At 42.0% G+C, this 26,023-nt stretch overlaps 1 protein-coding gene across 1 annotated transcript in view; it reads left to right on the forward strand.

The window, feature by feature from the left end:
* PPP1R14C (protein phosphatase 1 regulatory inhibitor subunit 14C) overlaps window positions 1-18,273 on the forward strand; it is a 91,067-nt gene extending 72,794 nt beyond the window's left edge. The window contains exon 4 of the mRNA NM_001078068.2: window positions 16,678-18,273. Within this exon, the coding sequence (NP_001071536.1) occupies window positions 16,678-16,752 (75 nt within the window). The 3' untranslated portion in view covers window positions 16,753-18,273. The remainder of the gene's footprint in view (window positions 1-16,677) is intronic.
* Window positions 18,274-26,023: the final 7,750 nt, after the last annotated feature.

Here is a 26,023-nt window from a genome sequence, read left to right on the forward strand (position 1 = left end):
TCTTTGGCCCATTTTTTGATTGGGTCATTTATTTTTCTAGAATTGAGCTGGAGGAGTTGCTTGTATATTTTTGAGATTAGTTGTTTGTCAGTTGCTTCATTTGCTGTTATTTTCTCCCATTCTGAAGGCTGTCTTTTCACCTTGCTGATAGTTTCCTTTGATGTGCAGAAGCTTTTAAGGTTAATTAGGTCCCATTTGTTTATTTTTGCTTTTATTTCCGAAATTCTGGGAGGTGGGTCATAGAGGATCCTGCTGTGATGTATGTCAGAGAGTGTTTTGCCTATGTTCTCCTCTAGGAGTTTTATAGTTTCTGGTCTTATGTTTAGATCTTTAATCCACTTTGAGTTTATTTTTGTGTATGGTGTTAGAAAGTGTTCTAGTTTCATTCTTTTACAAGTGGTTGACCAGTTTTCCCAGCACCACTTGTTAAAGAGATTGTCTTTAATCCATTGTATATTCTTGCCTCCTTTGTCAAAGATAAGGTGTCCATATGTGCGTAGATTTATCTCTGGGCTTTCTATTTTGTTCCATTGATCTATATTTCTGTCTTTGTGCCAGTACCATACTGTCTTGATAACTGTGGCTTTGTAGTAGAGCCTGAAGTCAGGTAGGTTGATTCCTCCAGTTCCATTCTTCTTTCTCAAGATCGCTTTGGCTATTCGAGGTTTTTTGTATTTCCATACAAATTGTGAAATTATTTGTTCTAGCTCTGTGAAGAATACTGTTGGTAGCTTGATAGGGATTGCATTGAATCTATAGATTGCTTTGGGTAGTGTACTCATTTTCACTGTATTGATTCTTCCAATCCATGAACATGGTATATTTCTCCATCTATTAGTGTCCTCTTTGATTTCTTTCATCAATGTTTTATAGTTTTCTATATATAGGTCTTTAGTTTCTTTAGGTAGATATATTCCTAAGTATTTTATTCTTTCTGTTGCAATGGTGAATGGAATTGTTTCCTTAATTTCTCTTTCTGTTTTCTCATTATTAGTGTATAGGAATGCAAGGGATTTCTGTGTGTTGATTTTATATCCTGCAACTTTACTATAGTCATTGATTAGTTCTAGTAATTTTCTGGTGGAGTCTTTAGGGTTTTCTATGTAGATGATCATGTCATCTGCAAATAGTGAGAGTTTTACTTCTTCTTTTCCAATTTGGATTCCTTTTATTTCTTTTTCTGCTCTGATTGCTGTGGCCAAAACTTCCAAAACTATGTTGAATAGTAATGGTGAAAGTGGGCACCCTTGTCTTGTTCCTGACTTTAGAGGAAATGCTTTCAATTTTTCACCATTGAGGATAATGTTTGCTGTGGGTTTGTCATATATAGCTTTTATTATGTTGAGGTATGTTCCTTCTATTCCTGCTTTCTGGAGAGTTTTTATCATAAATGGGTGTTGAATTTTGTCAAAGGCTTTCTCTGCATCTATTGAGATAATCATATGGTTTTTATTTTTCAATTTGTTAATGTGGTGTATTACATTGATTGATTTGCGGATATTGAAGAATCCTTGCATCCCTGGGATAAAGCCCACTTGGTCATGGTGTATGATCTTTTTAATGTGTTGTTGGATTCTGGTTGCTAGAATTTTGTTAAGGATTTTTGCATCTATGTTCATCAGTGATATTGGCCTGTAGTTTTCTTTTTTTGTGGGATCTTTGTCAGGTTTTGGTATTAGGGTGATGGTGGCCTCATAGAATGAGTTTGGAAGTTTACCTTCCTCTGCAATTTTCTGGAAGAGTTTGAGCAGGATAGGTGTTAGCTCTTCTCTAAATTTTTGATAGAATTCAGCTGTGAAGCCATCTAGACCTGGGCTTTTGTTTGCTGGAAGATTTTTGATTACAGTTTCAATTTCCGTGCTTGTGATGGGTCTGTTAAGATTTTCTATTTCTTCCTGGTCGAGTTTTGGAAAGTTGTACTTTTCTAAGAATTTGTCCATTTCTTCCACGTTGTCCATTTTATTGGCATATAATTGTTGATAGTAGTCTCTTATGATCCTTTGTATTTCTGTATTGTCTGTTGTGATCTCTCCATTTTCAGTTCTCATACTTATCAGTAATTACCTTAAACGTAAATGGGTTGAATGCCCCAACCAAAAGACAAAGACTGGCTGAATGGATACAAAAACAAGACCCCTACATATGTTGTCTACAGGAGACCCACCTCAAAACAGGGGACACATACAGACTGAAAGTGAAGGGCTGGAAAAAGATTTTCCATGCAAATAGGGACCAAAAGAAAGCAGGAGTAGCAATACTCATATCCGATAAAATAGACTTTAAAACAAAGGCTGTGAAGAGAGACAAAGAAGGTCACTACATAATGATCAAAGGATCAATCCAAGAAGAAGATATAACAGTTATAAATATATATGCACCCAACACAGGAGCACCGCAGTATGTAAGACAAATGCTAACAAGTATGAAAGGAGAAATTAACAATAACACAATAATAGTGGGAGACTTTAATACCCCACTCATACCTATGGATAGATCAACTAAACAGAAAATTAACAAGGAAACACAAACTTTAAATGATACAATAGACCAGTTAGACCTAATTGATATCTATAGGACATTTCATCCCAAAACAATGAATTTCACCTTTTTCTCAAGCGCACATGGAACCTTCTCCAGGATAGATCACATCCTGGGCCATAAAGCTAGCCTTGGTAAATTCAAAAAAATAGAAATCATTCCAAGCATCTTTTCTGACCACAATGCAGTAAGATTAGATCTCAATTACAGGAGAAAAATGATTAAAAATTCCAACATATGGAGGCTGAACAACACGCTGCTGAATAACCAACAAATCACAGAAGAAATCAAAAAAGAAATAAAAATTTGCATAGAAACAAATGAAAATGAAAACACAACAACCCAAAACCTGTGGGACACAGTAAAAGCAGTCCTAAGGGGAAAGTTCATAGCAATACAGGCACACCTCAAGAAACAAGAAAAAAGTCAAATAAATAACCTAACTCTACACCTAAAGCAACTAGAAAAGGAAGAAATGAAGAACCCCAGGGTTAGTAGAAGGAAAGAAATCTTAAAAATTAGAGCAGAAATAAATGCAAAAGAAACAAAAGAGATCATAGCAAAAATCAACAAAACCAAAAGCTGGTTCTTTGAAAGGATAAATAAAATTGACAAACCATTAGCCAGACTCATCAAGAAACAAAGGGAGAAAAATCAAATCAATAAAAAAATAAGAACAATCTTTTAAAAGACCACAGCCACCTATGGTGATAACTTCAATACTCAAAAATTTTTAAAATAGGGATAAAAAGACAGAAATGCCAGGGTGTCAGCTTATTCCATGGTTCTCTAAGTTAGAAATCAAATTGCTGAATGGAGAGTGATTTTAGGGGATCTGTACTTTGCTGGAAAAAGCCGAGGAGGCCACCATTTTGCTTGTTTAATGGATCTGAGAGCCTGCATGCAGGGAAAACTTTTCATCTGGCTTCTCATGGGATTTCCTCAAAAAAGACTGCTGTTTGGGACTGGGAAGAGGAGTAGAACTTGAATGTAAGATTAATAAGTTGAAATCTACCCTTCGAAAACTGTCACCTTCAGAATGATGTTACTGAAAAGTGAGAATTGGGAAATTACAAAGCAAGACCGGAGTCAGATAGGAACGACATTCTAGCGGTTGGAGCCATTGGCTACGAGAGCCTAATTATGTGTTAGAGTAATTAGGCAGGTAGATCATAAAGAGTTCAGATTTATTAGCCAGAAACATGGGAAGCTTTATCTAGTGGCCAAAAGGATTTTAGTCCCAGTATGTCAGTTGTTCACACACTTTCATTAGGGCTCTTTAGGCTCCAGGCCTCTTCTGCCCAGGGAGAAAGAGCCAGGATGTGTTGGAGCTGACTTTTGGACCCATTTTTAAAGAAGATTCATTTATTTATTTTATTTTTTGGCTTTGCTGGAAGAACCACATGCATCTTGCCATTGGATGGTCCCCCTCCCCCAAGACATTAATGATTATTATTTTATAAAAGACTCAGTGGAGGAGGTAGAGGCTTTAAAGGGCAGTGACTTTAAACAGTTGGCATTTTCCAGGGATTGATTGTGCTTTTATGGCCTTTTCTTTTTCTATTAAATTCAAAATGAATCATCATGTGACACCATGATCATGTTTTAAAAGCTGATCAGCCCTATATTAAAATCAGCTTTATGTTCTCTTCTTGTTTTTAGATTTATCTGGGCAGGAGAAAAACTATGTTAAAGGCAATTTGACACATGATTTTTGATTTCTATATCTTTAGTAAAGGGAGTCACAATCACACAAGTCTCAAACAATTTAGAAATGGATTTCTTTCCTTTAGATAAGATTCAGGTGTTTGTACTAAATAATATTGTCCTTCATTGATAATGGGACCCTTGATGAAATTAGTTTTCTTAGGGATTATGAAGTGGGAAATTATAATTCTGCTGAGTTTAGTCCACTGATTATTTATTGGAGTTGGGTTACTTATGTGGACTTTATGTGGTATGAATTTCAGGTGTACGGTGTGTGAGAAACCCATTAATAAGTGAAGGAAGAATTAAATGCCAGTTAGGTTGGATCGGGTGAGGGCAAATGAACTGTTCTGCTGCATATACAAAAAGGTTAGAATTTGGGTACAAAATAAATTAATCTAAGAGCAGTGGTCTGTGTCTCTAAAATAGATTCATGAGACTGCTCTCATCAGCAGAGCAAATTAATCTTTAATGGTGGATAGTCAAGGAAATAAATGGACAAAATAGTGTCAGTGGTTTTTAAGTTAAAGGAGGGGGAACCAGGATGCAGTTAAGACCTTCAGGAATTTACATTGGCAGAAGTCATTATAAGCACAGCAGGCACAAACCCTCACCCAAAACAGATTCATAAGCCTCTCTTCAGATCATGAAAAATAGGATCAGTTCTGGTGTGGCCCTGTCTGCAAATGAACTTCTCTGAAGATAAACCCTCTCCCCTCCTCCTCCCCTCCAAAAGACGGAGAAGTGAATGAAGTATTTCAGTGATGAGTGATGAAGGCACTGGTGCTGCTGAATAATGCCAGTGACTGAGGAGAGCAAAGCCCAGGGTCACACAGGGATGGGCTCAGATTCACTGCCTGCCCCTTTGGCATCCTGTGTGACCCGGGTAGTCAAGCCAATGAAAGTTTGCAGTGTGATTTTTAAATGCTTAGCTGTTTTGTTGAGGGGGGACATTTTGCCATTTGGAATAGTTTTCAGGTGTTACCATCATGTTTAAGAAGAGGTATGTACTGCCTACCCTTCCATTGTTCTCACATATCTAATCTTTGCTGGATCTTGAAATTCTTCTCATACAGCCTGGTAACTATGGTTCACAGTGCTGTTTTGTATATTTGAAAGTTGCTAAGAGAAAAAATTGTAACTGTGGTGATGGATGTTAACTAGACTTACTGTCATGATTATTTTGCAATATATTCATGTATTATGTCGTATGGTGGTTTAGTTGCTAAGTCGTGTCCAACTCTTGCAATCCCATGGACTGTAGCCTGCCAGGCTCCTCTGTCCATGGGATTCTCTAGGCAAGAATACTGGAGTGGGTTGCCATTTCCTTCTGCAGAGGATTTTCCCAACCCAGGAATCAAACCCAGGTCTCCTGCATTGCAGGCAGATTCTTTACCGACTGTGCTATGAGGGAAGCCCATTATGTCGTATACCTGAAACTAATATATTATATGTCAATTACATGTCGATTAAAAAAATGAAATTCTTCCATCTCTACCAATCACAACTTGTCTGATTCCCATGTCATCTGTTGAATGCCAGGCTTTTTGGAAGAAGTGTCAGGTAGCTACATAATACAGGTGCAAGTTGACTTGATTTGCCGTCATTTGGCAGCGAGGCTCAGGGACAGATGGTCCCTGAATGTGCCTTTTTAGGAAATGCTTGGTGTAGTGATTGGGGTGACAAAGAGGAGGCACACAGGAAGTTGCTGATCCTTATGGGTTCCAGCCTTCAGAATCCTCCCCTGCTGTTTCTCTTCATGCCACCTAAGGGGTGGGTGGTATTTTTTGGACAAGCAGGTAAAGCCTCCAGAGTTCTGCTGGGCGCCCTTTGTCAGAACTTGCGTGTTGTACACAATCGTTCTCATTGGTGACATCATTCACCAAGCGGCAGTTTTAAGCATTTCTTTGGAAAAATCTGTTTGTCGGGAAATATTTCTCATCAAGGGGCTGCGTCATAATATCCATTTATCTTGTTTATCTTTTCCAATGACTTGAAACGCTTGAAAGAGCGACATGAGTGAGTGCAGCTTAGTCATGCACACAGTAGCAGTCTGTAGTGACACCCAGATTTCTCTTTCTCCCGCTTTCCGATGGACCCACCCAGAGCAGCACAGTGTCATCACTAACAGATGAATCACTTTGAGCGACTAGGGAAGGGCTGCAGACGCCTGGCTCTGGTGATAATTGCAAAACGCACATCCATCTGCCGCCTCTGGCACAGACCCCAGCAGGCAAGAGGGGGTGGCAGCTGAAAGCCACGGGGCCCAGGAGGGATTAGGAACGAGAGCTCAGAGTGTGGCCACTGTGAGGCCATGCTCCATGCCAGCCCACACCGCCCGAACTCCAGAGCGAGGAGGGACCTTCTGTTTTCATGAAGCTGCCAGGTCCCCTCAGAAACCTGCTTTGCCTTTTCTTTCCTAGGAGTCTCTCCGTAAATCCGGTGGCCGCTTGTCATTGAGTCAGGTTTCCAGGGTCACTGGAGATGTTTCTTTTCTTTCTTTTGTTCTTTGATCTCTTCTGTGTGTGTGCTTGTGCATACCTCTCCTCCATTCGCTGCCCTCCCCACCTCCAGCATCCTAGGCTCCACTCTCCCCCAAGTGTTCCTCCTCTTCCCTAACTCTCCCAGGAGGCCTAGTGTTCCAGTACTGAAAGGAGAACTCTGGAACCTTCCTCAGGAGTAGCTGGGGCCCATTGATACTTTGTACCGTTCCAGCCTCCTCCACTGATATACAAAGATTCTCATGTTTTCTCTCCCTGCTGCTTCACTTTAATGCCTCGCTATGTGGATTAATTGCCTCATGTACATATTTCTTGGCTTTACAAACCTTTGCTGAGCACCTCCTGTATTATGCACCATGCTAGGAAAACAAGAAGGAGTTGGATTCTTGCAGCCAAGTAGGAATGACAGGTGTGTGCAGGGATTATCTTGAATCCTTTATACAAATGATACTTTGTAATTTTTCTTCTTCAGCCTGCTTATTGTGCCCAACATGAGACTTCTGAGATTTGTCCATGCTCATACAGAAGGCTCTAGTTTATTCATTTTTATTGCATTCCTGTGCAATAACATTGTTTAAATGTAGATAATCCTCTTCACTATAATTCATGACTACATTAGAAACGGACATGGATCTGTTTGTTAAGACACTAGATTCTTATGGGCATCTGCTTTCCACTCGTTAGAAAATCTACTATTTGTTTGAGAATGGTAAAAAAAGAAAGAAAGAAAGAAAGAAAAGGCTAGTATCTTAGTTATTATGTCTTCACCTCATAGGAAACCTAGAAAGGTCTCTGGGTCTCCCAGGTCATGAGACTATATTGCTTTATAGTCTCGTGTGTCTCTCTACCCCCACTCAAGTGTCTTCTGGAATTCCTTGTGAATTTCAGTGGGCACCTTGGCAACAGAACTTTCTATCAGACTCTGCTGACTTTTAGTTCAGTTCAGTTCCGTCGCTCAGTCGTGTCCAACTCTTTGCGACCCCATGAATCACAGCACGCCAGGCCTCCTTGTCCATCACCAACTCCCGGAGTTCACTCAGACTCACGTCCATCGAGTCAGTGATGCCATCCAGCCATCTCATCCTCAGTCATCCCCTTCTCCTCCTGCCCCCAATCCCTCCCAGCATCAGAGTCTTTTCCAATGAGTCAGCTCTTCGCATGAGGTGGCCAAAGTACTGGAGTTTCAGCTTTAGCATCATTCCCTCCAAAGAAATCCCAGGGCTGATCTCCTTCAGAATGGGCTGACTTTTAAGAGTTAAATAATTCCAAAATTTAACATTTTTGAACTGTCTGGGCTTATCTTCCTAAAATAGTGTGTTACTCACTTACCAACTCTGCTTGCCAAATAAAGGCCCCTCAAATACTAAGTGTTAACATCACCAGATGGTCAACACCGAAATCAGATTGATTATATTCTTTGCAGCCAAAGATGGAGAAACTCTATACAGTCAGCAAAAACAAGACCGGGAGCTGACTGTGGCTCAGATCATGAACTCCTTATTGCCAAATTCAGACTTAAATTGAAGAAAGTGGGGAAAACCACTAGACCATTCAGGTATGACCTAAATCAAATCCCTTATGATTATACAGTGGAAGTGAGAAATAGATTTAAGGGCCTAGATCTGATAGATAGAGTGCCTGATGAACTATGGACGGAGGTTCGTGACATTGTACAGGAGACAGGGATCAAGACCATCCCCATGGAAAAGAAATTCAAAAAAGCAAAATGGCTGTCTGGGGAGGCCTTACAAATAGCTGTGAAAAGAAGAGAAGTGAAAAGCAAAGGAGCAAAGGAAAGATATAAGCATCTGAATGCAGAGTTTCAAAGAATAACAAGAAGAGATAAGAAAGCCTTCTTCAGCGATCAATGCAAAGAAATAGAGGAAAACAACAGAATGGGAAAGACTAGGGATCTCTTCAAGAAAATCAGAGATACCAAGGGAACATTTCATGCAAAGATGGGCTCAATAAAGGACAGAAATGGTATGGACCTAACAGAAGCAGAAGATATTAAGAAGAGATGGCAAGAATACATAGAAGAACTGTACAAAAAGGATCTTCACGACCCAGATAATCACGATGGTGTGATCACTGACCTAGAGCCAGACATCCTGGAATGTGAAGTCAAGTGCCTTAGAAAGCATCACTACCCACAAAGCTAGTGGAGGTGATGGAATTCCAGTGGAGCTCTTTCAAATACTGCAAGATGATGCTGTGAAAGTGGTGCACTCAATATGCCAGCAAATTTGGAAAACTCAGCAGTGGCCACAGGACTGGAAAAGGTCAGTTTTCATTCCAATCCCAAAGAAAGGCAATGCCAAAGAATGCTCAAACTACCGCACAATTGCATTCATGTCACACACTAGTAAAGTAATGCTCAAAATTCTCCAAGCCAGGCTTCAGCAATATGTGAACCGTGAACTTCCTGATGTTCAAGCTGGTTTTAGAAAAGGCAGAGGAACCAGAGATCAAATTGCCAACATCCACTGGATCATGGAAAAAGCAAGAGAGTTCCAGAAAAACATCTATTTCTGCTTTATTGACTATGCCAAAGCCTTTGACTGTGTGGATCACAATCAACTGTGGAAAATTCTGAAAGAGATGGGAATACCAGACCACCTGATCTGCCTCTTGAGAAATTTGTATGCCGGTCAGGAAGCAACAGTTAGAACTGGACATGGAACAACAGACTGGTTCCAAACAGGAAAAGGAGTACGTCAAGGCTGTATATTGTCACCCTACTTATTTAACTTCTATGCAGAGTACATCATGAGAAATGCTGGGCTGGAAGAAACACAAGCTGGAATCAAGATTGCTGGGAGAAATATCAATAACCTCAGATATGCAGATGACAGCACCCTTATGGCAGAAAGTGAAGAGGAACTAAAAAACCTCTTGATGAAAGTGAAAGTGGAGAGTGAAAAAGTTGGCTTAAAGCTCAACATTCAGAAAATGAAGATCATGGCATCTGGTCCCATCATTTCATGGGAAATAGATGGGGAAACAGTGTCAGCCTTTATTTTTGGGGGCTCCAAAATCACTGCAGATGGTGACTGCAGCCATGAAATTAAAAGAGGCTTACTCCTTGAAAGGAAAGTTATGACCAACCTAGACAGCATATTCAAAAGCAGAGACATTACTTTGCCAACAAAGGTTCATCTAGTCAAGGCTATGGTTTTTCCTGTGGTCATGTATGGATGTGAGAGTTGGACTGTGAAGAAGGCTGAGCGCCGAAGAATTGATGCTTTTGAAGTGTGGTGTTGGAGAAGACTCTTGAGAGTCCCTTGGACTGCAAGGAGATCCAACCAGACCATTCTGAAGGAGATCAGCCCTGGGATTTCTTTGGAAGGAATGATGCTAAAGCTGAAACTCCAGTACTTTGGCCACCTGATGTGAAGAGTTGACTCATTGGAAAAGACTCTGATGCTGGGAGGGATTGGGGGCAAGAGGAGAATGGGATGACAGAGGATGTGATGGCTGGATGTCATCACTGACTCAATGGACGTGAGTCTGAGTGAAGTCCGGGAGTTGGTGATGGACAGGGAGGCTTAGCATGCTGTGATTCATGGGGTTGCAAAGAGTCGGACACGACTGAGCGACTGAGCGACTGAGCTGAACTGAACTGAACTGCAAAGAAATTAGGTGAAGCTCCTCTTCTCCCCCAAATCAAGTTATTTGGAGTCTCAAGTGAATGTAAGCACTGCAAACATAGGTCTTTCTCAAAGAAGACAATAACGTTATTATATTACAATATACTGTAACATATTTATTCCCTCTTCTGCTATTCACTTAGGCTGTCTTTATTAACAGACAGCATGATTGTCCATGTAGAAAATCCAATAGTGTACCCAAAAGTTACCAGAAATAATGAGTTCAGCAAATTTGCAGGTTACAAGATAAATATATAAAAATCTATTGTATTTCTATATACTAGCAACAATCAAAATTGAAATAAACCACACCACTCACAATAACATCAACAATATTAAATACTTAGAAATAAATCTGACAGAAGATGTGTAATATTTGTACACTGAAAACCAAAAATGTTGCTTAAACAAGACTTGAATGGGTACAGAGATATACCATTTTCATGGGTGAGAAGATTTATTATTGTTAAGATGTCAGTTATCTCCAAATTGATCTATAGATTTAATGCAGTCTCAATGAAAACCCAGCCAGTTTTCATTGATAGGCATTTACAAGCAAAACAATTCTAAAATTATTAAGGAAATTTAAAGGACCTAGAATAGTTTTGAAAAAGATTAATAAATGTGGCTGATTAACATTACCTAATTTTCAGACTTATTATAAAAATCTACACTTTCCTTATTGGTGTAAGGATAGACACATAAATAGATCGATGCCTCAGCTGTTATACTCCTAGGCATTAACCCAAAATAAGAGGAAGCATATTTCATACAAAGACTTGTACATGATGTTTTTAGCAACTTTTTTTTATGATTTGTGTAGTTTTCTATTTTTTTAATTGCTTTACAATATTGTGTTAATTTCTGCCATACAGCAACATGAATCAGCCATAGGTATACGTATGTCCCCTCCCTCTTGAAGCTCCCCTTCCACCTCCCACCCCCTCCTACCCCTCCAGGCTGTTGCAGAGCATGGATTTGAACTCCCAGTATCACACAGCAAATCCTCACCGGCTGTCTATTTTACATATGATGGTGCATACGTTCAGTGTCCAGTTCAGTTCAGTCGCTTAATCGTGTCCAGCTCTTTGCAACCCCATGGACTGCAGCACTCCAGGCTTCCCTGTCCATCACCAACTCCTGGAGCTTGCTCAAACTCATGTCCATCAAGTCGGTGATGCCATCCAACCATCTCATCCTCTGTCATCCCCTTCTCCTTCTGCCCTCAATCTTTCCCAGCATCAGGATCTTTTCCTATGAGTCAGTTCTTCGCATCAGATGGCCAAAGTATTGGAGCTTCAGCTTCAGCATCAGTCTTTCCAATGAATATTCAGGACTGATCTCCTTTAAGATGGACTGGTTGAATCTCCTTGCCGTTCAAGGGACTGCAGTGTTTCAATGTTACTCTCTCAATTCATCCCTCCCTCTCCTTCCCCCACCATGTCCATAAGTCTGATCTCTATGTCTGCATCACCACTGCTGCTCTGCAAATACATTCATCAGTACCATCTTTCCAGAGTCCATACGTATTTGTTAATGTACAGTATTTGTTTTTCTCTTTCTGACTTACTTCACTCTATATAATAGGCTCTAGGTTCATCCACTCCATCAGAGCTGACTCAAATGCGTTCCTTTTTATGACTGGGTAATATTTCATTGTATATATGTACCAAAACTTCTTTATCCATTCATCTATTGATGAACATCTAGGTTGCCTCCATGGCCTAGCTATAGTAAAGAGTGCTGCAGCGAACACTGGGGGTACATGTGTCTGTTTTTCAGTTATGGCTTCCTCAGGGTATATGCCTAGTAGTGGTATTGTTGGATAACATGGTGGTTTTACTCCTAGTTTTTGAAGAAATCTCCATACTGTTCTCCACACTGGCTGTATCAGTTTACACTCCCACCAACAGTACAAGGGGATTCCTTTTTCTCCATACTCTCTCTAACATTTATGTTTTTAAGCAACTTTATCCGTAATAGCCCCAAAGTGGGAATAACTCAAATTTCCGTCAACAGGTGACTAGGTAAACAAACTGTGATACTTCTCTAAAGTGATATGCCAATTGGCAACAAAGTAGGAATAAACTATTAATACATGCAGCAGTATGACTGAACCTCAAAATAGTTTTGCTGAGCTACAGAAGCCAGACTAAAAAGTATAGAGTGTTATAATTGTATTTATAGAAAACTCTAGAAAATGCAAATGAATCTAGAATGACAGAAAACAGATCAGTGTTTCCCTGGGGCAGGAGGAATAGGGGTAGGAAGGGAGGATTACAAGGAAAATGAAAAATCAGCTGGAGGTATTAGATATGTCTATTATATTCATTGTGTGGATAGTATGCTCATAGTAGTTGTATACTTCAACTATGTGTATTTTGTGGCATATCAATTATATTTTAGTGAAGCTGTTTACAAAAAAAGGCCCTGGGGTCCTTTCAGTGTTAAGAGCTTCCATCCCATCCATTCTATTAAAATTTCTCTCCTCCAGGACACAATGGCCCCTTTCTTGCCTAATTCAATAGCTTTGTCTTTGACTTAATCTCTTATCTGTAATTCCTTCCTTTGGCTTCTTAACCATGCACTTTCTTTGCAATATTGTAAATCAATTAAACTTCAAATTTTTTTTAATTAAAAAAAAAAAACAGAACATTTTCTTGAGTTTCCCCTAATTTCATTGGTCCTTCTTTTTCAGTCTCCTTTGCTGGCTCCAAGCCTTTGCCAGATCTCACTTGTTAGAGGGCCTCTGCCCTTGGTCTTTGGCCTTTTTTTCCTCTCTATTTGCACTTTTCTTCAAGGTTTTTGCATCTAGTTTTGTGATTCCAAGTATTGTCATCTTGAGCAGTTCAATAGAATTTTCTGAGATGATGGAAAAATCCTGCTGTTCAATATGAAAACCATTAGCTAGTTTAACATATTATATATGGCAACTGAGTATTTGAAACGTGGCTTGTGTGACCAAGGAAGTGAATTTTAATTTTTGTTTTAATTAGTTTAAATTGAAATAGCCACATGTGGTTAGGGGTTAATGTATTGAATAACCTTGGTCTAGCTGCCTGTGTTTACAGATTATGCGTGGTAACCATTAAGTGATCTTGATCTGTATTTTTTTCCGAATAGAATAGAATAGAAAATATCTTACGCATAGTCAGAGTTGTATTTTTACGTGAAGCTTTTGTTTCAGTCTTGCATCTCTGTGTACTAAGTTGCTATAACTATGTGTAGATCACAAGAGTTTTAGGGTTTTTCGTTTGTTTTTGTTTTTAGTTGAAAGCCATTTAGATAAGTGCTAGTCATACCCATATTTATGTTTTCTGTCCAAGTTCAGAAATGGTGGTGATTAAAATGTTTATGTCCTTTGACCTACTACAGAATAGCTCTCCAAAGGGAATAATCCAAATTGTATACAGAGATTTATACACAAAGATGTTAATTGTGGCATTGTTTATACTTTTGAAAAGCCAGAAACCAACCAAATATCCAGTGATGGAGGAATGAAACAGATTGTAGAACATCCATATAATAAAGGACTGTATAACCATTAAGATAAATTTTTAAAAAGACTATTTAATGTTGTGGGGGAAAGACTTGACATGCTGCTAAGTGTGGGCTTTCCTGGTGGCTCAGATAATAAAGAATCTGCCTGCAATGCAGGAGACCTGGGTTCGATCCCTGGGTTGGGAAGATCCCCTGGAGAAGGGAATGGCTACCCACTCCAGTATTCTTACCTGGAGAATTCCATGGACAAAGGAGCGGGCTGGAGTCAGAGTCCGTGGGGTCACAAAGAGTTGACATGACTGAGTGACTAACACACACATACAATGCTAAGTGCAAATACAGGATATATTTATATAGTATAATCTTAATTGGGTAAAAATAATTTCCATAGAAGAAAATATGTTAATAGTGGTTCGTTCTGAGGAGTAATTGTGGTTGGTTTATATTTTCTAAGTTTTCTAGAAAAAGCATATGTAACTTTCATATTAGCAAAAAGATTATTAAAAAAGAAATCATGGCAGCTCATCATATATTGAGTGTTTAAGCATATTATGTTTTAGAGCTGGATAGAAGCACAGGGACCATTTAGTCTGGGAGCTATGGCTGGAGGTTGTAATTGATGCGTGATTGTCTGAGAGCTGTTTTTCAGAGGTCTTAAAGGAAAGGAAGTCTCCTTCACGTTTTTGCTCCGGGATGTCCCTACTGTGCACAGTTCTGTCACTCACTGGCTGTCCCTTGCTGATCAGAAAGTCTGATTGGCTGTCAGCTTTGTTTCAACAAATCTAAAAAAGGAAGACAAAGTAATTATTATCTAATAAATGCAACTTATTTAGTAGGTTGCTGCTGCTGCTGCTAAGTCGCTTCAGTCGTATCCGACTCTGTGCGACACCATAGACGGCAGCCCACCAGGCTCCCCATCCCTGGGATTCTCCAGGCAAGAACACTGGAGTGGGTTGCCATTTTCTTCTCTAATGCATGAAAGTGAAAAGTGAAAGTGAAGTCGCTCAGTCGTATCCAACTCCTAGCAACCCCATGGACTGCAGCCTACCAGGCCCCTCTATCCATGGGATTTTCCAGGCAAGAGTACTGGAGTGGGTTGCCATTGCCTTCTCCAATTTAGTAGGCAGAAACTTTAATACATGAGGCAACAACAAAAGATTGCTAATGGCTTAAAGTGAGAACTATTTGGTTCTGATCCATGAATAGTCACAACATCATTTTAGTGGGTCTTCCCCAGTATTATGTTTTGAATGAAATTAGAGTGAAATAAAAAAGAGCGTGTGGAATACAGTAAGTGTTCATTCTTTAAGTTTTTATTTCAGATGTATTTTTGTATGTCAGATCAGATCAGTCACTCAGTCATGTCTGACTCTGCGACCCCGTGAATCACAGCACACCAGGCCTCCCTGTCCATCACCAACTCCTGGAGTTCACTCAGACTCATGTCCATCGAGTCAGTGATGACATCCAGCCATCACATCCTCTGTCATCCCATTCTCCTCTTGCCCCCAATCCCTCCCAGTATCAGAGTCTTTTCCAATGAGTCAACTCTTCGCATCAGGTGGCCAAAGTACTGGAGTTTCAGCTTTAGCATCATTCCTTTCAAAGAAATCCCAGGGCTGATCTCCTTTAGAATGGACTGGTTGGATCTCCTTGCAGTCCAAGGGACTCTCAAGACTCTTCTCCAACACCACAGTTCTAAAGCATCAATTCTTCGGCGCTCAGCCTTCTTCACAGTCCAACTCTCACACCCATACATGACCACAGGAAAAACCATAGCCTTGACTAGATGAACCTTTGTTGGCAAAGTAATATCTCTGCTTTTGAATATGCTGTCTAGGTTGGTCATAACTTTCCTTCCAAGGAGTAAGCGTCTTTTAATTTCATGGCTGCAGTCACCATCTGCAGTGATTTTGGAGCCCAAAAAAATTAAGTCTGACACTGTTTCCACTGTTTCCCCATCTATTTCCCATGAAGTGATGGGACCAGATGCCATGATCTTCGGTTTCTGAATGTTGAATTTTTGTATGTACTGGATTGTAAATATCAGTGTGTCTTGTTTTTCTTTTCAAACTGTGATTTGCAGTCCAAAAAAGTCAAGAGACTTCTATTACGATCTAGACCCATGGTTCTCAGTAAGATCCTGAGACCAGAAGCATAGGTGTCACCTGGAAGCTTGTCAGAAATGCAAGTTCTCAGGCCACAGCCTATATCTACTGAATCAGAAACTCTGGGGCAGTGGGCCCAGCACTCTGGAATGTATTTAATAAGCCCTCCTTCCCACCTGTGATTTGATGTGCACTCAAGTTTGAAAACCACGGGTCTAGTTTAGCTATTTCAAGTAAGGTTCAGAGACTAACGCTGGCATCATTTGGTAGCCAGTTGGAAATGCAAAATATTCAGCCCCAACCAGACTTATTCCTTCAGAATCCACACATTTCCCTGGTGAGTTTAAGCAAGTGTTAAAGATTTCGTGAAGTTTGCGAAGCATTGATCTAAACCACATAGGCCTTCAGGGGCCAAGTAGATAATGTCAACGAGTGAAGGCAGCTTGGTTTTCTCTTTAAAGAGAGTACAGCAGTGAGAAGGCAGGATGGTGAGAAGCTTAAGTATCTTCATTTGTTTAAAAATGTCCTATACTGTGCCAGTTGGGTTAACACACCCAACCAAGCTCATCAATTAAGGTTAGCTGCAGTTGACCTCAGTGACTTCAAGCAGATTTTAAACCCTTATTTGAATAGTGTGACTCTCTCATAATAACTTCTTCTGATCTCTTTTAGGAGTTCATTAAGGAGCTGCTCTCTCGGATAAGAGGCATGCGGAAGTTGAGCCCCCCACAGAAGAAGGCTGTATAATTCCAGCCCAGGTGGAACTCTGCTGGAGACCCAGGAAGGAATTTGGACTTCACGAAGACTTTTCATAAAGAACTGTTGTCCTTATGAGCAACTTTTTGGGGGTGGGGAGGGGTGGTATCTATTAGACATTTATTCAAGAGTGTTCCTTTTTTGGTTTTTAAAGGTTTGGTTGGTGTAATATTTTAATAGCAAAGATATCACAGACTCTGGCTTCAGCCCAACCAGAGAGCATCAAATCAGGCAGACACGTAAGGAGGGGCTGGACCAGGCAGCATCTTCTTGGAGAAACCAGATGTTAAGGACCTAATGATACAGGGATGATGGTTTTCTTACAGCTAGTTTGGTAATACTTTTTTCTTGAGTTGTACATTTGACACAAAGGTCGAATTTCTTGTACTTGTATATATCTACAGGCAACTAAGTTAAAATGTGGATGTGAGTTTTATTTCACACGGATGGAATAAACTTGTGGTCATCCTTTAATTGGAGGTCATGGCATGTGTGTTTTCAAGAGGCCACTAGGTCTTCTTCATGTGAGTGCTGGAGACCGCCAATGTTCACTTTCTACACCAAAGTGAAAAGAACTCAGCGTATCCGTTATTTTAATGAGCTACACTATGACAATGTGGAGTTGGTCAAGGGCTTAATTTATGGACTTTGTATTATTCTGTTAATTGGGATGCTTTGCCAGGTCATGTACTTATTGCCTCATTTGTGGTATTTTAAAGTTTTCTGAACCGTTTCTTTGAATGACTATTCAAATTTCTCTAGAAATGTTCATACTGTCTGAGGGGTGTTTGGCCGTGGAACCAGAAAGCGCCGTGTAGCAATTCATTCTGTGCTTCCTACCAAATACCATATATTATTCTCTCTCCATGAAAGCAGGTCATAAGGAAGTGAGCAGATTATATCTTCCTCCTTAGAAGTAGATCGGGGCATTTCTGTGCCTGGAGGGCATCAGACCAGATTGGGTGAGCTGAGCGATGAGCAGGTGTACAACTGAGAAAACCTCAGCTCCTCTGGAGAAAGTCGATGCAGGAGCATTGGCTGGTTTGGAAGTGTGGTAGAGATTTCCTTTCTGGCTTCTCTCAGTGGCTTATGGTGAGGACTCTGGCCCTAATTGTGCACCCTGATCCGATCCCTTTGCTTGGAGCTGAGCCTGGGGCACCTGCTGAGCCCCTCTCAGTTCTATACCGGCTCCTTGGAGAAGGATCAAAATGCAGTTGGATGTGGGTGGGGTCAAAGGTCAGAGTAGAAACTCTTGGTGTCCTCCAGGAAGCCCCCACTGCCTCCCATAGAAACCCCCCTCCCTACTGTAAGGTGTCTCTAGGTGGCCCTGTCAGAGGACAGGGGTCAGGCATTTTATATCAAGGGTGCTCTGAACATATTTTATTTTTTAAAAGAACTATGTTTGTGAATTTTATGTACACTGGCAAGCTTTTGAAAATGTATTTAATTTTGTAATGTTTACCAATGATTTATTTACAAGCTATTTACTCGAATAAACGAAGCTGCTTACAACTCTGCTTACACGTTTGCCTTGCGAAACAGCATGGGTGTGATGATTTTACTTTGTCAGATGCTCTGAAGACAAGGGTGTGTGCACATATGCTCAGTTGTGTCCGACTCTGCGACCCCATAGACTGAAGCCCGCCAGGCTTCTCCGTCCATGGGATTTTCCAGGCAAGAGTACTGGAGTGGGTTGCCTTGCCCTCCTCCAGGGGATCCTCCTGACCCAGGGATCAGACCCAGGGATCTTACCCACGCCTCCTGCATTGGCAGGTGGGTTCTTTACAACTGAGCCACCTGAGAAGCCACAGACAACGGTACCAAGCACCAGCTAGCTTTTCATTTTCAGGTCTTTTGTTCATTTGATCCTGGACCTCACCTGAGGCATCTTCAGATCAGGTGGTGAAAGGAGGGGAGCTGGGACAGACTCCCCGCTTGAGCAGGAAACAGAAAATAACTCTGTGCCCTTGGCCCTGCCTGCCTTCTACTCCAGCACTCCCCCAGGCCATGCGTCTTTCATTTAATTCAAACTCCCTTTTGCCCATCTGGTGTATATTCTCAAGATTTCAGATTAATCAGATATTCCAATTATTGTTAGAATGCCTTACACTCTATGAGTACACAAAAATCAGAACTTGCAGGAATTCTGGCAGGTTTGACCAGCCCAGGTTATAATCTTTTCCTTTGAACTTTTCCTTTGAAGGCCTCTGAGGCCTGTCACATCACATACTTCCTGCCCCCTCCCCACCCCCCGCCACCTTGCTCTTGGCCTGGCATCACCTGACTCCCTGGAGCACTCAAGCCACAAGCTGGGACCTCCTCCTTGCCTCCCCATCTGGGTCCCAATGCATCCATAGTCACCAAGCTTTTCCTCTGCTAATACTGCTTAAATCTGTCCCAGTGAAATCTTGCAGTGATTGCTACAACTATCTTGGAATTGACTTCTCTGTGTTCTGTCTTAATGTCCCTCTGATCTGTTTTCTACCCAGTAATCAGAATAATCTTTCCCCAAAACAGCTCTGATCACTCCACTCCCCTACCTAAAACCCAAACCCCTCTGACTTCTCTACAAGGAATTGGTCCCTACCTCTCCGGCCTTCTCTTTTGGCCTTTCGGACTGATGTCTGGTCCTACTGAATTCCTTGGGGTGTCTGAAATTTTCTCTGTATTTTTTTTCCTCAGAAGTTTTGCAAAAACTATTGCCTGGGTCTGGTACACCCTCTCCACCAACAGGCTGTATCTGGAGAGCTGGGTTGGACCCTTCCTAAGGGTGTGTACAGCCTAGTGACATGTTTCCACTATTACTACTGACTATTCACCTGTTGTCTCATCTGTTAGACTCTAGGATTCTTGAGGTTGGAACTGGGTCTTATAAATCAGGCCCCTGGTTCTGTGCTTGACCAATCAGAGGGATCAATATGTGTTTGCCAATTGAATAAATATGATAAATGATTCTTTGGGAAAACTGACTCCTTCCCACCTTGGAGAGTGCATATTAGACCCGAGTGTATGTTTGAATCACCCCCGAAGCTTTAAAGCAGCTGATGCCTAGACCCTAGTCCTGACCAACTTAATTGGAATCTGTAGGTAGGAGCAGAGGTTAGGCATTTTTAAGGTCCCCAAGTTGAGTACCCCGGGCCACTGGCCATTCTTGTGTAGCCCAATGCCCACGTTTGACAGTAGGGTATCAGCTTGTGCTGTTATGACAGGTGGCAGCCATGATGTGAGCACGCTAACTATTTCTCATTTTATTTTCTGCTGGAGAGCAATTAAGGGTCAGCACTTGGGGAATGACTTCAAAGGAACCAATTTCTGGCTCAGTGATTGCTTGAACACCTGGAAATCCACGTTTAAATGGAGTGGTGTCCATTTACAGCAATCATAATAGTGGCTCCCACTTCTTGATCACTGTGTTAAGTGTTTATCTGCCTTATCTCATTTTGTCTGACATTAATATAATGGGGTGGATTGCTATTCTCATTTTACAAGTGAGAAAAAATCAACTCAGAAAAGGTAAGCAGCTTACCCGAGATCACACAGTTATAGAGCTGAGATTCAAGCCCTTTAGGCTTACCTGTCTCTTACAGGGGGATATTCAGTCCCAAACACAGGAGTAGGGCCCCTGCATCTGCATCTATCAGAGTATCTCACTGCATCTACAGTGAGCTGGGCCCCTGAGCTGGTGGGTGGGGTGGGGAGGCTCTGTGGTTGGAGGGGTCCTTGGCCTCCTGATGGTCCTCTCCATCTGTAGGTAGAAGCAGAGCTTAGGCATTTTTTAAGGTCCCCAGATTGAGTGCCTGGGCCACTGGCCATTCTTATATAACCCAATGCCCACGTCTGACGGCAGGTCATCAGCTTGTGCTGTTGTGATAGGTGGCAGCCATGATGTGAGCACACTATTTCTCATTTTATTTTCTACTGGAGAACCTGGGGCCCAACCTGCTCTGGAGCTGTGGCATTTTATTTTCTACTGGAGAACCCGGGGCCCTGCCTGCTCTGGAGCTGTGGCACAGCCTATTCTGGGCTCTTCTTGTTTTCTACCCTAACAAAAAGCTCCTGGGTTTGGCCTTGGCAGCAAAGTACAGAGCACCCTTTCTTCAGTTTCCTGAGAAAGCAAATTTAGGAGAAAGAGCAGCCCAGGGTGATGTGGTTTCCAGCTCTTGTTACACACAGATGTTTGATTTTCATTTACAAAATGAAAGTCTCTATGAAAGGCTGTGTGCTGTGCAGAAATCAGTTGATCAACAGTAGATGAATAAGTCGTTATTTCTGGTTCTTTCTAAGAAGACGAAGTGGCTGGGAACATGAGCTCTGTGCGAGCCACACCAAGGGGTACAGGCTGAAGGGGTCAACGCCAAGAGATTGCCAGGCAGGCACCAGGCCCCCACCTGGAGACACAGGTGGGACAGCGTCTGGGAGGTGATCTCATCCCTTTCCATGATCAGAGTGGGAGCCATGTGTTTTCCTTGGTGCCTAGTATTGCTCTGGGTGCTGCTCCATGCCCGGCCTGCAAGCACGGGACTTGTTCTTATTCCTGTCCCTCCAGTGTTGCTCAGCGAGATGCCCGGGCTCAGAGCCAGCCCTTCGTGTGACTGCTGAGTGACACTCCTGCACTTGCATCACGCTTTTGCTTCTGAGTTAAAGCTTCTGTGGATTCCCTCTGCTTCTCAGGGATCTTCCTTGAGTGCCAACACTTTGGGGAGCTTCCTACCACCCCCTCACCCACATCCTTTCACCCCTGCTTTGGGCACTAACCTGAGGACACTTTGATGGCAGAAATGGCCTAAGATGTCTTGGGTGGGGAGAAGTACTGTGGGTGGGCGGGCCCCTTGTCTCTGGTCTAAAAACACACAAAGAACTCAGTGTATTTATTTGGTATTGGAACTTTGGGAAAGCTGATTTCAGATTGAACAGAGATAGGTGTTCTGGTGATTCTCCCCACTGCTGTTTTCTTCTTCTTTGAATTTATTTCAACCCAAAGGATCCTGGAGTTATTACTGAGAGCTGGTGACATTCTCTATGAAGTTTGGGATGTAACCAGCCGGGTGTATGTAATTTGCTTGTGAAAATCAGGTGGATTCTCCCAGTCTTCTGTGAGCAAGAAAGATCCAGACTTCCTGGAGATCCCCTCCTCCCGGACTCAGACACCAGGGCTGGAAATGCTTCACTTCTTCGGTGTTCTGATGCCACCATGGCATCGTGTACCTGGGAATGAATGGCTTGTATAAGACTGAATTGTTCTCTACTCCTCTGGGCTGTGTGGGTGTTCCCACCACAGAACACTGGATGAGCATCTCAGTGGAGTACTGTTACAACAACAACTGCAAACTAGGCCTTGGAGATCTGGTCTTCTGATGCTTTGTTGGGTCCATTGGATAAATAAGACCAGCTTTATCTCTGGTACATATTTCCTTCAGCCTCAGGCTCTTCAAAGTAAGGTGTATTAAATGACCTTGCTGGGTTTGGGTTCACCTTGTTCTGGTGGATTCTAGAGGTAGAAAGTCCTATCAAGTATATGGGGGTTTAAAAAAGTGTTTGTGCTATGTTGACTTGGTCACATTTTACAGACACACACATGCACACAAATTTAGTGTTATCCTTGTTGGGAGACAATTATATATGGGTCTCTAGTGTTTCTGCGTGTTTGTGGCCAGACATTGCCTTAGGGGTGGACACGTGTTTTCAAGAATGATTGTGTGTGCAGCAAACTGTGTTGGAGGATAGAGATTGCTTCTTCCTCTGGAGCAAAAAAATAAGTGAGCTTCAGATCAGATCAGATCAGATCAGTCGCTCAGTCGTGTCCGACTCTTTGCGACTCCATGAATCGCAGCACACCAGGCCTCCCTGTCCATGACCAACTCCCGGAGTTCACTGAGACTCACGACCATCGAGTCAGTGATGCCATCCAGCCATCTCATCCTCTGTTGTCCCCTTCTCCTCTTGCCCCCAATCCCTCCCAGCATCAGAATCTTTTCCAATGAGTCAAGTCTTCACATGAGGTGGCCAAAGTACTGGAGTTTCAGCTTTAGCATCATTCCTTCCAAAGAAATCCCAGGGCTGATCTCCTTCAGAATGGACTGGTTGGATCTCCTTTACTGCCTATTATAAAAGATATGGGTTCCCTAAGTTCAGAGTTCTTTCTCCTGTAGTGCAACCCTTTGCAAGGCAGTTGTCACTCAGCCTTCTTTGCAACCCCCTGTGTGAATTGGGACTTTCAAAATCATCATTCCAAAATGCTGCTGCTCTAGCTACTGTTCTTGTGAATAATAAGCTGTCCTCTCTCTCTGACCTGGGAGTATTGGGTCTTTGATGTATTCCTGGCTCTCAGGCAGGCTAACTTTTCAACTTGGAAATAGGGTCAAATCTCATACCCCGCCCAAGTCTTGGCAATGATCAGTCTTCCTGGTCTCGTTGAGTATGATTTGCATCATTTGTGTAACTAGTAGATACTTTCTTTTGTTTAGACCCTAATTTGATCCATCGTTTTCAATTATAGAGAGTCAGAAATTTTCTTTAGAGAGATGTCATGTCTGGAAATGATTCTTTGTTGGCAGAATTTACTTTTACTTTCACAAAAGCTATTTTTTTCTCTCTCTCTCCTTGTTAGCAACAGAAGGAGGATGCGATGTGGTAGAGATAAGGGAAAATGGGCCGATGGAAGAGAGACATAGCAAATTTACGGAAAAACGACACTCTAGAGTGAAGCTGAGAAGACAGGCAGATGGCAGTACTTGTCTTGAATCTTTCTCTTTAAAATAGGTACTTAAATAATATGAGTGGTAGTTTATCACATGCTACCTTGACATCCTCAAATTAAACTCCAAAAGCAGTTTAGTGACTGTAAACTTTATTTGCAGTATCACAGTCAATCCAGTGGTCCCTGAACAACAAAATAGGAAAGCAAGCTCATGGAATGAATTTCTGGTGCTCCCAGATCGCAAAGTGATCCATATAAAGCGTTAACACATCATACCCCTTGGGGTCACAAGTTGCTTGAGGGTAAGTGATTTTGCAGGTTGGTTTTCATCCTATTAGTAGTAGGAAATTACTCCTGGTATGGATTAGATTTGTAAAGGAGGCCGTTAGTGACTCAACCCCCCTTTCTGATAGCTATGGATTAGGAGACAAATAAGGCAAAGTATCTTAATTAAAAAAAATATTTTTATAGCATTTAGCACCTCACTCTTTTTGGCTGTAACCCCAACATGGAGCACCAAAATGCATAATCTATAGTGTAGGCTTAGAGAGTCATGTCTTTCTGAAATTAATGATAGGTGAGGAGTTGAACAAAACCTCCCAAATTGCTTAAAAAAAAAAAAAAAAATATATATATATATATATATATAGTTTTTTAATCTTTTATTGTGTTTCAAACATGTGCTCCTTTTTTCATTTAAAAAAATTTTTACTTTTTGGCTATGCCGCATGGCATGTGGAAATTTAGTTCCCTGACCAGGGACCAAATCAGCAGCCCCTGCACTGGAAGTGTGGAGGCTTAACCACCAGACCACCAGGGAAGTCCCACATGCTCCTTTCAGAGCTGAGAGCACCCTGCCTATCTCTTTAAGCTTGTGCTTGTGCTAAGTCACTTCAGTCATGTCGGGATTCTTTGTGGCCCCATGCACCGTAGCCCGCCAGGCTCCTCTGTCCATGGGGTTCTTTAGGCAAGGATACTGGAGTGGGTTGCCATGCCCTCCTCCAGGGGATCTTCCTGACCCAGGGATCAAACCCATGCGTCTTATGTCTCCTGCATTGGCAGGCAGGTTCTTTACCTTTGAGCCACCAGGAAAGTCGCATCTTTAAGCTAGGAGTTCTTAAAGGTACAGCTCATGTGGCCTTAAGGGGAGTCTTCAAAACCTCTGAAACTTTGTAAGAGAGAAAGCAAGAGATCAGACAGAGATAGAGACACACACAGAGCAACAGAGAGAGAGTGCTCTAAAGGAGGGACATAAATTGCTTCAGAGAGAGAAGAGCAGAGAGGTGGGAACATTTCGGGCAGGAGAGGGTCTAGGCTCTCTTCAGGTTCCCACAGTGTCCATCCCTAGAACAGGTGAAGAAACAGGCTCTGGAGGCCATAGTCCCCTTGGAAGCCAGGGTTGCTGGGTGTTCCAGAAGAGCTGGGCAAGCCCAGCCTCCCCTCCTGGGCCCCAGCCCTCCCTGATTCCCTGGTTTCCGTCTCTCCCACCTCATCCTCAGAGGTTCCGCTTGCTGAATTGCTTCTGTGAATATTAGCTTCTCCCTGAGATGCTGCTCCCAGAGCAAACAGCAACCTGCCCAGCAGGGAAGCCGCTGGGGATGGTCCTGCGCCCTGCCACGCACATACACTGACTCATTCAGGAGGTGAGCTCCATGTCCCTTTCCTCTTCTGCTTTTTTGGGATGAATTCCACCCATAGGTTCTGAGGATCACACGTTTTTGACGTAGATTCACCTCCAACAGGCTCAGCTTCACAGGTCTGCTTCAGTAGCCAATGCCCCTTGCCTCAGCAGTACATGCCCTGGGAATTTAAATGCCATAAAATATTTTATAATTTCTAGGAGAAAGTCAACCCTTAATTGTTCTTCCTCATGTTTTATCATGAGTCTCATTTAATCCAAAGTGTTGCTTCCTAATTTACAATCTTTCTGTGGAGTAAACACGAAAGATGCTTCGTAAAGCCACTCTGCAAGCAGGATGCACATTTCAGAACAGAACGTGCCCCCTGTTTAAGTAGTTGCTCACCCTTCCACCTCCTGAGATCAAGAATGACTCATTCGTGTACAGGATGAACCAGACAAAGCAACATTTCTAATGCGCTCCAGACCCTGAAGGCAGAAACCCTTTAAGAATTGAAATTCCCATTTTATTGCCAACAACAAATATCAGACAGAACGTCCATTCAGCAATGATCGCCCAGAGGAAAACAAGCAGAAGCTAAGAGCTCTTAAGATTATAACCAATCATCAATCCAGTCAACTCCCTCAGATACTAACCTCATTACTAAAGAGTCATTATATTTGTGTTGTCAGGGTTTTCTTGAAAAGTCCTTGGTGGCTATTTATGGGTCACTGGGAAAATGTTAATGTCTGCCTTGGATGCTTTAGGACTGACCCTTCAAATGCTTATATGGGATTGGCTGAGTCTGGAAGTTGTGTTGGTTTTCCACCCAAGGCTTCACAAGAGCTTTTAAATTGCCTGTAGCTGTCAGAGGGGATCATCTCCTTAGGCAATTGGGTGGAGCTTGCCCATCACACCACGGTTCAGGTTTTTACAATAATGCTGC

Source organism: Bos taurus, chromosome 9, assembly GCF_002263795.3.
Source record: "Bos taurus isolate L1 Dominette 01449 registration number 42190680 breed Hereford chromosome 9, ARS-UCD2.0, whole genome shotgun sequence".
NCBI classification, from domain to species: domain Eukaryota; kingdom Metazoa; phylum Chordata; class Mammalia; order Artiodactyla; family Bovidae; genus Bos; species Bos taurus.